At 43.4% G+C, this 16,214-nt stretch overlaps 1 protein-coding gene across 3 annotated transcripts in view; it reads right to left on the bottom strand.

Annotated features, from left to right (window-relative positions):
- Window positions 1–10,855: 10,855 nt before the first annotated feature.
- The window catches only part of fam83b (family with sequence similarity 83 member B), a 119,645-nt gene continuing 114,286 nt past the window's right edge, over window positions 10,856–16,214 (bottom strand). For all 3 annotated transcript variants that reach the window (XM_063039253.1, XM_063039261.1, XM_063039269.1), the window contains one exon: window positions 10,856–15,967. In XM_063039253.1, the coding sequence (XP_062895323.1) occupies window positions 13,843–15,967 (2,125 nt within the window). In that variant the 3' untranslated portion in view covers window positions 10,856–13,842. The remainder of the gene's footprint in view (window positions 15,968–16,214) is intronic.

Below are 16,214 nucleotides of genomic sequence, written 5' to 3'. Positions count from 1 at the left end.
TATGAGGGATAGTTTTCTGAACCAACATGTCGAGGAACCATCTAGAAAGCAGGCTATTCTAGACTGGGTATTGAGCAATGAGAAAGGGTTAATTAGCAATCTTGTTGTGCACGGCCCCTTGGGTAGGAGTGAACATAATATGGTGGAATTCTTCATTAAGATGGAGAGTGATATAGGTAATTCAGTAACAAAGGTTCTAAACTTAAACAAGGGTAACTTTGAAGGTATGAGACGTGAATTAGCTAAGATAGACTGGCAAATGATACTTAAAGGGTTGACGGCGGATATGCAATGGCAAGCATTTAAAGATCGCATGGATGAACTACAACAATTGTTCATCCCAGTTTGGCAAAAGAATAAACCAGGGAGGGTAGTGCACCTGTGGCTGACAAGGGAAATTAGGGATAGTATCAATTCCAAAGAAGAAACATACAAATTTAGCCAGAAAAAGTGGCACACCTGAGGACTGGGAGAAATGCAGAGTCCAGCAGAGGAGGACAAAGGGCTTAATTAGGAAAGTGAAAGAAGATTATGAGAGAAAGCTGGCAGGAAACATAAAAACTGACTGTAAAAGCTTTTATAGATATGTGAAATGAAAAAGATTGGTTAAGACAAATGTAGCTCCCTTACAGTCAGAAACAGGTGAATTGATCATGGGGAACAAGGACATGGCAGACCAATTGAATAACTACTTTGGTTCTGTCTTCACTAAGAAGGACATAAATAATCTTCCAGAAATAGTAGGGGACCGAGGGTCCAGTGAGATGGAGGAAATGAGGGAAATACATGTTAGTAGGGAAGTGGTGTTAGGTAAATTGAAGGGATTAAAGGCAGATGAATCCCCAGGGCCAGATGGTCTGCATCCCAGAGTGCTTAACGAAGTAGCCCAAGAAATAATGGATGCATTAGTGATAATTTTTCAAAACTCTTTAGATTCTGGATTAGTTCCTGAGGATTGGAGGGTGGCTAATGTAACCCAGCTTTTTAAAAAAAGGAGGGAGAGAGAAACCGAGGAATTATAGACTGGTTAGCCTGACATCAGTGGTGGGGAAAATGCTAGAGTCAGTTATCAAAGATGTGATAACAGCACATTTGGAAAGCGGTGAAATCATCAGACAAAGTCAGCATGGATTTGTGAAAGGAAAATTGTGTCTGACGAATCTCATAGAATTTTTTGAGGATTTAACTAGTAGAGTGGATAGGGAGAACCAGTGGATGTGGTATATTTGGATTTTCAAAAGGATTTTGACAAGGTCCCACACAGGAGATTAGTGTGCAAACTTAAAGCACATGGTATTGGGGGTATGGTATTGATGTGGATAGAGAATTGGTTGGCAGACGGGAAGCAAAGCGTGGGAACAAACAGGACCTTTTCAGAATGGCAGGCAGTGACTAGTGGGGTACCGCAAGGCTCAGTGCTGGGGCCCCAGTTGTTTACAATATATATTAATGACTTAGACGAGGGAATTAAATGTAGCATCTCTAAGTTTGCGGATGACACGAAGCTGGGCGGCAGTGTTAGCTGTGAGGAGGATGCTAAGAGGATGCAGGGTGACTTGGATAGGTTAGGTGAGTGGGCAAATTCATGGCAGATGCAATTTAATGTGGATAAATGTGAGATTATCCACTTTGGTTGCAAGAACAGGAATACAGATTAATAGTTGAATGGTGTCCGATTAGGAAAAAGGGAGGTGCAACGAGACCTGGGTGTCATTATACACCAGTCATTGAAAGTGGGCATGCAGGTACAGCAGGCGGTGAAAAAGGCAAATGGTATGCTGGCATTCATAGTGTTACGTACCCGTAACTGGGTTGCCAAACCAGCAGAAATGGATCACTCAGTTGGAGTCTGGATTACTAGAACTAAGAAAGTTTTATTAAAGAAACAAGGCAACACAGTAATCGAAAGGATAATAAATGCAACAGTTCAGCAATGATAAACACACATGTGCACAGAATTAAGATAACAGCATCAATCAAGCTCTATCGTTGTCTAGGGGTAAATGACCAAATATCAAAGTGACACAAAAGTTCAGTCCAATTTAGTTCAGTTCGCAGTGATCGTTGCCATGGCGATGGACAACGTGGGGGGAGAGAGAGAGAGAGAACGGGAACGACTGATCATTCAGAAATGGCTTCCACTCACAGACCGGCGATAATTGCTCACAAGCAACTTTTGGGCAGGTCCTTGGTGATGTCACCTGAGGTCACCGACTGTGACCCCTCCTCCAGATGTGGTCGATCCTCTGCAGTGAACCCGGCACCCAAGCAAGGGCGGACACACACCGGGTTCCCGCTGATCATACCTTTCCACCCTGTGCGTTGTCCGATACTTCCCACCGACTCGTGAGAGGCGCACCGCTTCCAGGGTCTCGTTACCTCAGGTGTCGTGTGTGTCTGCCTTAGCGAACCGGTCCCTTTTTATCCCCCTGCTGGGGTATCGCCTGTCCATCACTTCAAACAGTTCAGGGTTCAAAGGGGGAGCCGCTCCAGACAGCTCTCTCTCTCCCGTCCCTTCATTACACATCTCCAGATGCTGTTTCATTGTGTTCCTTATCTCTCTCTTGAAGACAGGTGGCAGACCAACTGCTGATCACACAGGACAGCTAACATCTTATCTATGTGTATTCTCGTCACAATAGCAAGAGGGTTCAAGTACAGGAGCAGGGAGGTACTACTGCAGTTGTACAAGGCCTTGGTGAGACCACACCCAGAGAATTGTGTGCAGTTTTGGTCCCCTAATCTGAGGAAAGACATTCTTGCCATAGAGGGAGTACAAAGAAGGTTCACCAGATTGATTCCTGGGATGGCAGGACTTTCCTATGATGAAAGATTGGATTGACTAGGCTTATACTCTCTGGAATTTAGAAGATTGAGGGGGGACCTTATTGAAACATATAAAATCCTAAAGGGATTGGACAGGCTAGATGCAGGAAGATTGTTCCCGATGTTGGGGAAGTCCAGAACGAGGGGTCACAGTTTGAGGATAAAGGGGAAGCCTTTTAGGACCGAGATGAGGAAAAACTTCTTCACACAGAGAATGGTGAATCTGTGGAATTCTCTGCCACAGGAAACAGTTGAGGCCAGTTCATTGGCTATATTTAAGAGGGAGTTAGATATGGCCCTTGTGGCTAAAGGGATCAGGGAGTATGGAGAGAAGGCAGGTACAGGATTCTGAGTTGGATGATCAGCCATGATCGTACTGAATGGCGGTACAGGCTCGAATGGCCTACTCCTGCACCTATTTTCTATGTTTCTATGTTTCTATTGATACCTTTCCTATGGCAGATGTCCAAAACTGCACCCAGTACTCAGATTTACTCTCACCAATACCTTATACAGCTTCAACATAACATCCCAACTCGTGTACACAATACTTAATTTATGAAGACCAATGTGCCATAAGCTTCCTTTACGACATCGATAGAGCCGGTAACCCAGCTTCAATTCCAACCACTGTTTGAGAAGAGCATATGTGTTCTCCCAGGACCGTATCAGTTTTCTCCAGGTGCTCTGGTTTCCTCCCACCATGACATCACTTTCAGGGTATTATGGTACTGACAATCTTAAAGCTCCTTAAGGCAGATAAAGCCCCAGGGACTGTCCAAGTGTATCTTAGGACATTGAGGTAGCTCAGGAAAGAAATTGTAGGTGCCCTGGGAAGGATAGTCACCATGGTGAGATGCCAGAGGACTGGATGAGTCTCAAAAGTTGCTCATGTCATTTTAAAAAGACAGCAAGGACAAACTAGGGAATGACAGATCATGATCTAACATCAGTAGTAAGACAAGATGATGAAAGACAAGATCAATCAGCATGAGTGGAGAAAAGTTAATGGGAGATGTATCAGGGATTTATAAGAAACTCTTAGATAGGCACATGGATGATAAAAAATAATGCACGGCTATATGGGAGAGAAGGGCTAAATTGATTTTAGAGTAGGGTAGAAGGTTGACTCTACATTGTGGGCTGAACAGCCTGCACTGTGCTGTTAAATTGTATGTTTTATGTCATAGGAAGATTTTTTACACCAAGTTGTGGGTGCCTGGAGCACACTGCCTGGTGGTGGTAGAGGCTAATACATTAGGGACATTTAATACATTCTTGGGCACATGGATGAAAGAAAAATGGAGGGTTGTTGACTGTGCAAGAGGGAAGGGTTAGATTGATAGAGGAGTAGATTTATATGGGTCAGCACAACATCATGGGCTGAATGGCTCAGACTGTGCTGTACTGTGTTATGTTCTAGTTCTAAAATTTGGGCTATGCAGATTGTTAAAGATTGTTTCGAACTTGAGATGCAAAGGGATTGGGGTTGCTTGTGCATAATATGCAAAATGCTGGTTTTCAAATACAATACCAGCTACGAGGAAGGCAGACGTTAATGTTATCCTTTATTGCGAGTGGAATAAAATGGTGATAAACACAAGAGATTCTGCAGGTGATGGATATCCAGAGCAACACACACAAAATGGAGCAGGAGCTCAGCAGGTCAGGCAGCATCCATGGGAATTAATTGATGGTCAATGTTCTGGGCCAAGACCCTTCATCAGGAATGGAAAGGAAGGGGGAAGATGCCAGAATAAGAAGGTGAGAGGATGGGAAGGAGGACAAGCTAGAAGATGATAGATGAAGCCAAATTTGTTGGAAGGGGGTGAAAATGAAGTATGAAGCAGAGAAGTGATGGGTGGAACAGGCAAAGGGCTGGAGAAGTAAGATCCAGATAGGAAAGGAAGGTGGACCATGGAAGGAAGGGAAGGAGGAGAGACACTGGTGGGAGTTGGCAGGTGAGGAGCATATGTCATCTGCTTCAAATAATAATGCCTTAGTCAGACTGCATTTATAGTATTGTGAGCAGTTGTGGGCTCCTTATCTGAGAGAAGATGATCCAGAAGAGGCTCACAAGAATATCTTGGAAGTGAGAGGATTAACATATGGGAATGGCTCTGGGTCTGTACTAACAGGCGTTTAGAAGAATAAAGAGGGATCTCATTGAAACCTATCAAATATTGAAAAGCCAAGATAGTGTGCACATAGAGAGGATGTTTCCGATAGTGGAGAGTCTAGGACCAGATGGCACGGAATACAAGGATGTACTTTTAGAACAGAGGAGGAATTTATTTAGCCAGTGGGTGGTGAATCTATGGAATTCGTTGTAACAGATGATTGTGGAGGCCAAGTCATTGGGTATATTTAAAGCAGAGGATGATAGTTTCCTGATTAGTAAGGGTATCAAATATTCGGGGGAGAAGACAGGAGAATGGGGGTGAGAGGAATAATAAATCAGCCATGATTGACTGGCAGAGCAGACTCGATGAGCTGAATGACCTATTTCTACTCTTATGTCTTATGGTCTATAAGTAGGAAGGTGAGTTACAAATGCATTGATGAGATCAGCTCTGGAATGCCGTGTAAATTATGGAGCCATACAGCAGGAAATCAGGTGACTTGGCCCATCAGGTTCATGCTGACCAAAATGCTCCATGTATGCCAGTTCCATTTGCCAGTATTTGGCCAATAACCTTCTAAACTTTTCCAACTCATGTAGGGTATCTGTCCATCTGTACTTTCAAAGTTGTTAATGCACCTACCTGAACCACTTCCTCTGTCAGCTCGTTCTACATGAAAACCACCCTTTGTATGAAAAAGTTGACCCTCAAGATCCTATTACATCTTTCCCCTCTTACCTTAAATATCCACCCTCCAGTTCTTGACTCCCCAACCCCATGAGAAAAACTGAGTCCATTCACTCTATCTACCCTCTTATGATTTTATACATGTCTATAAGATCACTTCTCAGTTGCTTATGCTCCAAAGACAAATGTCCAACCTTTCCTTTTAACTGAGTCCCTCAAGTCCCAGTAACATCCTTGTAGATACTTTTTGCCCTCTATCCAGATGAATAATGTATTCCCTATAGCAGGGTGGCCAATACTGAATACAATATTTCAACTGCAGACTCACCCTCATCCTGCACCATAAACTCTCAACTTTTATACCTGGCATTTTGACTGATGAAGACCAGCATGACAAATGCTTTATGCATCACCCTGTTGATCTGTAACTCCAACTTCAGGGAGCTAAAAACTGGTACTCCCAGTTCCTCAATTCTACAACACTCCCCAAGGCCCAACAATTCACTGTGAAAGTCCTACCAGGATATAACTTTCCGAATGCAATAGCTCACACTTACCGAACTAAACTCCATTTACCATTCCTTGGTCCACTTACTCTGCTGATCAAGAACCCCCTGTAATTTTTGGTTACCTTCTTCATTGCCCACTACACCACCATATTTTGTATATTCTTATCCAAATCACTGGTATACCATTGAAATGAGTACTGCTCTCAATTTTTAAGGGAGCTATTAATGCAGCAGAAGCATCAATATTCAAGTTCCTGGGCATCAACACCTCTGAAGATCTACCCTAAGCCCAACATAATGATGCAGTTATGAAGATGACATGGCAACAGCAATATTCCATTAGGGGTTTGAGGAGACTTGGTATGTTATCAAAGACTCTAGCAAATCTCTACAAATTTACTGTGGAGATCATTCTAACTGGTTGCATCATTGTCTGGAATGGAGGGGCTATTCCACAGGATTGGAGAATGCTGCAGAGAGTTATAAACTCAGCCTACTCCATCATGAGCACTAACCTCCTCATTATTGAGAATGCCCTCAAAAGGTGATGACTCAAAAAGGCATTAAAGACTCTCACCACCCAGGCATGCAGTGAAGAGGTACAGGAGTCTGAAAACTCACACTCAACATTTTAAGAACAGCTCCTCCCTCTCTGTAATCATATTTCTGAATGGACAATGAATTAATCAAAGTTCAAAGTACAGTTATTATCAAAGTATGTATACTATATACGACCTTGAGATTTGTCTCCTTACAGGCAGACACAAAAGAAAGAAATCTGAAAGAACCCATTAAAAAAGACCGCGAACATAAAATCACTATTTTTGTCCTCTTTTTGAATTACCTATTTTAAAAAATATTTTTTATTGTAAGTTATAGTATACTGTATGCATTGCTCTGCACTGCCGCCACAAAACAAGAAATTTCATGACATATGTTAGTGATAATAACCTTGAGTCTGATTCTGATTTAGTTTGGAGAAAGAAATTATACTTGGAATGGGTTGTCAGTGTGTGATGGTTGGGCTTCTACCCACTCGAGTTTAGGAGAGTGAGAGGGAATATTGAAATAGCAAGATTCAAAGGACCATTGGCAGGGTGGATGTAGAGAGGATTTTAGCTTCAGAATCTAGAACTAAGGGACAACCATTTAATAATAATAAAGATTTGATTGTGATGAGGTGAACATGTAATTTTTATTTTAGAGTTGTGAATCTTTGGAACTCTACAACAGGAGCCAGACTTCAGCCAATTTGATCCATTCAACAGCTGAGCACAACAAAGGCCATGTGCTCAGGCAACCAACTGGCTGAAAACTTATTCTCAGTGGCCACTTTATTAGGTACGCAGCGTATGTTTATGGTCTTCTGCTGCTGTAGCCCATCCACTTTCTGCCGAAGGGTCTCGGCCCAAAACATTAACTGTACTTTTTCCAAAGATACTGCCTGCCCTGTTGAGCTGCTCCAGTATTTTGTGTGTGTCACTTTAAGATACGTCACGTTGTGTGTTCAGGGATGTTCTTCTGCACTCCACTGCTGCTATGCATGGTTATTTGAGTTGCTGTTGTCTTCCTGTCAGCTTGAACCAGTCTGACCATTCTCTGACCTTTGAAATGCTACTCACTGGACTTCTTTTTTGCACCATTCTCTGTAAATTCTAGCAACCGTTGTGTGTGAAAATCCTAGGAGATCAGCAGTTTCTGAAGTACTCAAGCCTCCCTGTCTGACAACAGTAATCATTCCACAGCCAAAGTCACTTAGATCAGGGGTCCCCAACCTTTTCTGCACTGTGGACCGGCCAACCGGGGGGGGGGGGGGGTGTTCAAGTAGGGTTAAACTCACCTCAACATGTCTTTTACAGTTAAGGTTGCTAACTTTCTCACTCCCAAATAAGGGACAAAAGTAGCTGTCAAATCCCTGGACACTTCTGTTTACCCCAGGAAAGACTACCATGACCATGAAGCCTTGCGCGGGCTCCTGTGTGCGCATGTGTGACGTGCGCATGTGCGTACGTGCCGATTTTTCTCCCTACAAATCGGTTTAGTCTTCATCTTCCTGACTATACTGTACATACGTTATTTCTACTTTATATAGGCTATGTACTTATCATATCATTCCTGCTTTTACTATATGTTAGTGTTATTTTTGGTTTTATGTGTTATTTGGTATGATTTGTTGGGTTATTTTTTGGGTCTGGGAACACTCAAAATCTTTTCCCTTATAAATTAATGGTAATTGCTTCTTCGCTTCACACCATTTCGGCACGAAAGGTTTCATAGGAACACTCTACCTTAGCGGGGGAAATACGGGACAAAACAATTTAGCCCAATAAACGGGATGTCCCGGCAAACATGGGACAGTTGGCAACCCTATGTTCAAGTTCAACAGTGTGTGACAGGGAATGAGGAAAGGTGCAGCTGACTCATATCGTTTCCTCGTAGACCGTTAGCACATGCTTTGCGGCCCGGTGGTTGGGTACCGCTGATTAGATCAAACTTTTCCCCATTCTGATGTTTGGTCTAAACAACAACTGAACCTCTTGACCATATCTGTATGCTTTTATGCACTGAGTTGCGGTCTCATGATTGACTGATTAGAAATTTAAATTATCAAGCAGGTGTACCTAATAAAGTAGCCACTGAGTGCATATGACCTCTTTCTTTCCGGTGCTGATAAAAGGACTCATTCCGAAATACTTGTAGTTACTTCCCTTCTTAGGTGCTACCCACTGAGTTCCTCCAAATTTTTTTGACAATCATTCCAGAACTAATGGGATCTCCAACCAAGATGTTCCAGCACATTAACACTGGAGGTAAACCAATAATGTGGAAAATTTACCACTACTTCCTGCCTAGCAAAATCAGGAGAAATATGGTCCAACTAATTGTATCCAATCCTTCATAGAGCCATAGAGCACTACAGCACAGACACAAGCCCTTCAGCCCATCTAGTCCATGCTGAACTGTTATTGTGCACCTCAGTTCCTCTTTAAATCATTCTCACTCTCAGTTTATACCTGTGCCTCTAGATTTAGACTCACCTACCCTGGGGAAAATATTGTGGCAACCAACTTATCTATGCCCCTCTTGATTGTATATAAACCTCCACAAGGAAACCCTTCATATCACTCCAGGGAAAGGTCCTAGCCAATCCAACACCCTCAAAGTGCTGGAGGAACTCAGCAAGTCAGGCAGCATCTATGGAGAGGAATAAACAGTCAATATTCCAGGCCAACTCTCTTCAGTACGACTGGAAAGGAAGGGGGAAGAACCTATCCCTATATCTCAAGCTCTGCAGTGCTGGCGACATCTCTGTGGGCTAATATCTACTTCCTGGAATTTAACTAGCTTTGAACATTTTCAGCTAATGGGTCCATTCTCGCTGGCGTGACATCTGGGAAATAGAGGGATCTTGGCTAAGTTTTGTCATCAGAGCCACTTATAACCTCCTACCAACACCCCAGAACCTGAACCAGTGGTGGGGAGAAGACCCCGCTTGCTCTCTTTGTCAAGCACCCGGATCACTCAGGTACATTTTAACAGGATGCACCACGAGCCTCACCCAGGGGCGGTACACATGGAGGCATAACCAAGTTCTCAGACAGCTGGCATCAATCTTGGAACAGAGGCGAATCATCACAAATGCTCTCCCACAAATATCGGCAGGAAATGTCCACATTACATGATTTGTACCAGGAGGCCAACCTCCAGAGCACCATATAACATCAAAAGATGTAAGCATTCTGCAGGTTACTTGGGATTGGAAAATGGATGTGGACTTGGAAAAAAACCTGTGTTTCTCCCAGACATTGCAGCTACAACACTCCGGCCAGACATGGTCCTGTGGTCCACAACAGCCAAGCTGGCATATGTTGTGGAATTGACAGTACCATGGGAAGATGGTGTCGAAGAAGCTTATGAGAGGAAAAAGACCAAGTACTCTGAACTGGCAACGGAAGCTGCCCAGAATGGCTGAAAGACCAAGATTTTCCCTGTAGAAGTGGGATGCAGGGGATTTGTTGCTACATCTACGACCAGTCTATTGAAGAAGATGGGGGTGAGGGGTCACTCCCTCCAACAAGCAATCAAGTCCTTGTCAAATGCAGCAGAAGAAAGCAGCAATTGGATTTGGATTAAAAGGAAAGACAACAACTGGGCTGCAAGACGAAGACAGGAGGGTATGGAACTGAGGGGGGTGTATCTGGGACGCCAGGTAGCACAGTTGAGCCCTCTGGAGATATCGTGGGCTTATCAACGAAACGTCAAAGAAGGAGGGTGCCCACCTGATAACCCCGATGATGTACCTACCCTCCCTCTTTGTCACCACTCCAAACCCACTGCCAACATCGAGAGTGCCAACTTACCATAGGGATTGAAACATCAAGTCCTAGTAGCTCTACTAATTTGTGTCAAATAAAATCTGCGAAGATTGCGCTGGCAGCCCGCAAGTGTTGCTATACTTCAGGCACCAACATAACATGTGCACAGCTCACTAACCCTACCCGTACATCTCTGGAATGTGGGAGGAAACCAGAGCACCTGGAGGAAATCTATACAATCACGGGGAGAAGATACGGACTCCTCAGAGGCAATGGTGGAAATTGAACCCCGAATGGTGGATCGTTGATGTTCTAATTGTGTTATGATAACTGCTACCATGCTGCCCAACCCCCCTCCCCTACCCTCCCCCATGCTCCATACTGCCCTGCCTGATATTATCATCAATGGCCTGATAAGAAGGCTCTAATGCACCAATCAAGAGGCTGCAGAGGGTTGTAGACTCAACCAGTTCGATCACATGGACAACGCTCCCCACCATCAAGAATAACTTCAATAGGTGGTGCTTCAAGAAAGGGGCATCCAACTCTCAGATCCCTCACCATGTGAGATACGCCTTCTTCTCAGGGAGGAGGTACAAGAGCCTGTAGACCCACACTCAATGTTTTAGGAACAGCTTCTTTCAATCCACCGTCAGCTTTTGGATTAGTCCATGAACCATGTACGCTACCTTATTATCTCTCTTTTGCATTATTTATTTAATTCTTTTTTATTGTCACTTATAACAATTAGTTTTATATCTTGCACTGTAGTGTTGACACAAAACAACAAATTTGATGACTTGATAGAGGTGTACATGATGATGAGACATTGATCAAATGCATGGGCAGAGACCTTTTCCAGGGCAGTAATGACTAATACGAGGGCGGCCTAACTTTAAGGTGAATTGGAAAGAAGTATAGGGGGGATATCAGAGCTAAGTTTTTATTTACTCAGAGAATCGTGGGTGTGTGGAATGCCCTGGCAGAGATGTTGATAAAGGCAGATACATAAAGGGCATTTAAGAAACTGTTAGATAGGCATGTTAGAAAGGAAAATTGGTTGATGGTTGATGTTGTGTACTTGGATTCTCAGAAGGCTTTTGACAAGGTGCCACACATGAGGCTGCTTAACAAGCTATGAGACCATGGTATTACAGGGAGATTCTAGCATGGATAAAGCAGTGGCTGACTAGCAGGAGGCAAAGATTGGGAAGAAAGGGAGCCTTTTTTGACTGGCTGCCAGTGACTAGTGGTATTCCACAGGGATCTGTGTTTGAACCGATTCTTTTTACAATACATGTCAATGATTTGGATGATGGAATTGATGGCTTTGTTGCAGTTTGCAAAGGATATGAAGATAGGTGGAAGGGCAGGTAGTTTCGAGGAGATAGCGAGGCTACAGAAGGACTTAGGCAGATTAGGAGAATAGGCAAAGACCTACAGAGGGGAGTCCTTTTAGAACGATAAGAAGGAATTTCTTTAGCCAGAGAGTGGTGAATCTGTGGAATTCTTTGTTACATGCTGCTGTGAAGGTCAAGACTTTAAATATATTTAAGGCAGAGGTTGATAGATTCTTGAATGGCCAGGGCATGAAGGGATACCGGGAGAAGGCAGAATTCTGGGACTGAGAGGACAATTGGATCGGCCACAATGAAATGGCAGAGCAGATTCGAAGGGCCAAGTGGCCTAATTCTGCTCCTATATCTTATGGTCTTATGCTGTTATGGATGACAGTAAATTGGAGGGCTATGTGGGAGAAAAGGGTTAGATTGATCTTAGAGTAGGTTAAAAGTTCATCATAATGTTGTGCTGTAGTGTTCTATGTTCTATGTGAATCAACCTGTTTGTGCTTCTGATCCAGACTGTCTGTGGATATTCCCATCAGGTAAGGTTATAAACTGAAGCATAAGCTACAAATACTGCTCAACTTTTTCAACGAGTACAAACAGGTGCTTGCTGCCTGAATCAGCTGTTGAACTATCATTTAACCTCTGGTCCCAGCACTGTATAAATGCTCCTTTACAAAAGGTGATGATTTAAACATTAAACATTAGTTTTATTTCTCACATTGAACCATATAGTGAAATGGATGGTATTGACTCAAACCAAATGAACAAGGATCACCCACAAGTGTCACGAAGCAACCAGCACCAACATAGCATATCCAAAGCTCATTAACCCTAATCATACAGCTTTGGAATATGGGAGGAAACCAGAGCACCTGGAGGAAACCCAAGCTGCCACGGGCAAAACATCCAGTGGTGGGGATGAACCCCTATCTTACAGCCATCACTGCAATAATGTTTTGACCTAAGTGCCAGTTAACCTGGTGTTTGGCTTAACATAAGGGATTCAGAAGGAGGAGCATTCTTGCATTGGTAGGTTATTGCCACCAGAATGTGAGGCGGCTCTTAAGGAGTGCCTTCCAGCACGTCCTGAGGCTCAACACAAATGACACATTTTGCTGTACGTTTACGGAACATGTACGTGTTATTTATCATATGTATAAATACTGTATTTATTTAAAGAAATGACCCGGTTGGTGGCATAGTGGCATCAATGTCGGTCTTTGGGGCGAAAGGTCCCGAGTTTGAATCCAGTCGACTCCCTTGCACGCTTTCCATCCGTGCTAGGTTACGGGCTGGTGATCTCTTTGGAAACTCACCCGGCAGAAGGCAATGGCAAACCTCTGCTGTAACTTGCCTCGTACACGAATCCCCACTACCTCAGAGAGACGTGGAGGGAAATCGTTTGCTAACCGGAGAAACTCCGGATGCGACATACCTTTCCTTTTTTTTAAAAGAAACAGAGTGGAACAGGTCCTTCCGGCCCAATAAGCCACATCGCCCAGCAACCCGCCTATTTAACACTAGCTTAATCACAGGACAATTTACAATCACCATTTAACCTACTAACCCGTACGCCTTTGAACTGTGGAAGGAAACTGGAGGACCCACAGGAAACCCAAGCACTCCATGAAGAGAACACGCAAAGCACCAGAACTGACCTCTGAACTCCGTAGCACCCAGAAGTGTGATAGCATTGCGGCGGCTGCTATGCAAACGTGAACCTGAATCTGAATCTGCTAAATGGAGGGGTCACTCATCTAATGCAGTAAATGGTAAGTCCCAAATCAATGGAACAAAATTAAACAAACATAACTTTCTCAAAGGAATTATTTTACAAATTAAAAAAATATAGAACCAGTCAAGCAAAAGGTTTTGGGTTTGCATTATGTCTTACTGCATTGTTAACGCATGTGAACAATAATAACTGGTGCAGTCTTAGCACTGTTTTGGGATTGTTATGTTTATCCAGTTTGTTAACATCAGCATGACATAACTGTGGCATGAGTAATTTCAGAGCAAAGGTTTGATTTCCTTATTTCTTATGCCTGAATGTCCCCACAAACTTCTGCATGAGCTTCTCAAACTTGTTCTCGTTATGGGAAGCTCTTTGGTGCATGCGGTTTCCTTGAACCATGAATGGTCTAGAACTACGCTGAAAGTTGTTACCAACTGAGGTATTTTGATTGCCACTTGGAGGATGTTTTCGCTCTGGATTCAAAACTGTTTCTTCCCGCTTCGAATTGTTATTTTGTGTTGTGTACAGCTTTTCAAATCGACTGTAAACTCTCTGCTCATTGGGATTGTGCTGTGCCCTTGTATTGACCTTGGCCTGGGACTCCTCAGGTCTGGTGTCCTTCCTGTGAGAATAATAGTGCACAGAGGGACCTGAATTTGCAGCCTTTTCACTTATGTGCAACTCTTCCGTGGAAAATCGTGGAGCGGATGCATCTTCCAAGTGCTTAGAATCTATCCCAGGCAAGTGGACCTCTGAATTTAGCTGCACATTTCTGTTGGACCGGGTAACTTGTGGAGAGTTTGTGGAATTTGAAGTTACATCTGTCATCTGACCCCTTCGCTCATTCCAGGAAAATTCTGTATGCTTCTGATGATCATCTTCTGAGGTCAATTTATCACCACGGCCACTCATTTGGTAAGATGCATCAGATCCTCTGCTCCTCAGCCTGCTATCTTTTTTCTCAGAGGAGATGTTGAGGAGAGATTTGATTTTCTCTGAGCTCCTCCGGATAAACGCTGATTGCTGATCAAGGGTTTTGTTGCCTAGAGCTTCATTCCCCTGCATGTGACTTAGAGCTGGGATTGATAATGTCCGACTAACAGAGGCATTAAAGCTCAACTTGGGCATTGAACTTTGTTCATTCAATTGTGTTTGGAATCTCTCTCTGAAACTATGTTGACGGTGGAGGTCAGAAATCTGACTCAATTCAGTGTCCCTTTTGAAAGACCTTTGAGCTGTAAGTCGCTGTTCCAATCCTACCTCAGACAGAATGTTCAACGATGAGCTCTGCTCATCTGCGTAAGTCAAAGAATGTACACTTCTGTCTGTTGAAAGCCTTTGAGGAGTTGTTGATCCTGAATCCGGACCGATGGTTGAATTTGTTGATTCTGAGTTATGGCTGCCAGTATCCTCTTCTCCCACAAAAGGAGTTTTGTAGACTAGTGAAGAACGCAGCCTGGAATGTAACAGATTCGGAGTGGCCTTCATCTCCATTCTGCCCATTAACTCTGAATTTCCTTGCACTGTGTGACCAATGGAGTTCTCCCCCCTGTCGATAGTGCTGGGTGTAATGGGTTCATATGGATCAATGATCGAGCTTGTTTGAGATGCCACAGGATCCTTCAGGTAACTTTCAATCCTCCAGTTCTGCAGCCCCGCCCTCTTCATACTCTCCAGAGTGGGCAGCTTGTGGTTTCTGGGCAAGTTCAGTGTCTTAGGGCCATGGTAAGTGTTCCGCGTGACTATGCTTCTTTCAAATTTTGGCGTCACTCTGCCTAGATTCCACTGGTCAACCAACTTCTCATGGGAATAGGGCCTAGCATCACCCCGGATCGAAGAGGTAACACTCTCACTTTCCTCCAGTAAATTATGACTGCTTCGTTGAAATAAGGGTCTGGTGTTTCTTGATCGATTCAGCAAAAGATATGGTGATGTTTCTTGCTGCTCGCCAGCATAGCTATGCCTCTTCCAGTAATCATTCTCACAGGCCTGGTAACGACTAACTCTATTTGTTGTGTCTATATTGTTTGTAATGAGAGGCTTGCCATACAACGCCCGGGTGTTTGATTTGTTGCTAATATTATCCCACTCATTCTGTTGTACATTGCGCCTTCTGTAAAATTTTTTGTACAAGGTGTCAAGGGTGTGCCTTGTGGGGTTCGCTCTATTGAAAGTTTCCTGCCGACTGGTAGATGAAGCAATCGATGTCACTGAATGCTGGTAAAAGTCATGCCTAATACCATTCTGCAAGATTAATGGCTTCCTTCGCTCTGGCAGTAGTCTTGAACTTTCTACTGAAAACATGTTAGGGATGTCCGAACGGGCGTAGATTGTCCGAAACTCCTCATCGTATGATTCCACGAGTTGTCCAGAGATCACTTGCACCATACTGAGATTTATCTTTTCGTAGGACCACATGAAGCTAAAAAGGAATAATTTGCTCAATTAGTTGCATGCATTATTTGAAGAATTTGTCAAAGAATTATTCAAAGAATTTGTTAAAGAATTATTCTAAGATTTCATCAAAGAATTAGTCAAAGAATTATTCAAAGCCAATCAAGAATTGTGTAGCCATGCTGCAGTAACGCTCCATATTCAAGACTTTGATGATACCAGGTTAGTTATTACACTAGATTATTGGATGTTCATTTATTAATACTCCAACAAAG

The sequence above is a fragment of the Mobula hypostoma genome, chromosome 2 (genome assembly GCF_963921235.1).
Source record: "Mobula hypostoma chromosome 2, sMobHyp1.1, whole genome shotgun sequence".
Classification (NCBI taxonomy): domain Eukaryota; kingdom Metazoa; phylum Chordata; class Chondrichthyes; order Myliobatiformes; family Myliobatidae; genus Mobula; species Mobula hypostoma.
The sequence above is the reverse complement of the archived record's forward strand: the minus strand, read 5'-3'. Positions and strand labels throughout refer to the sequence as shown.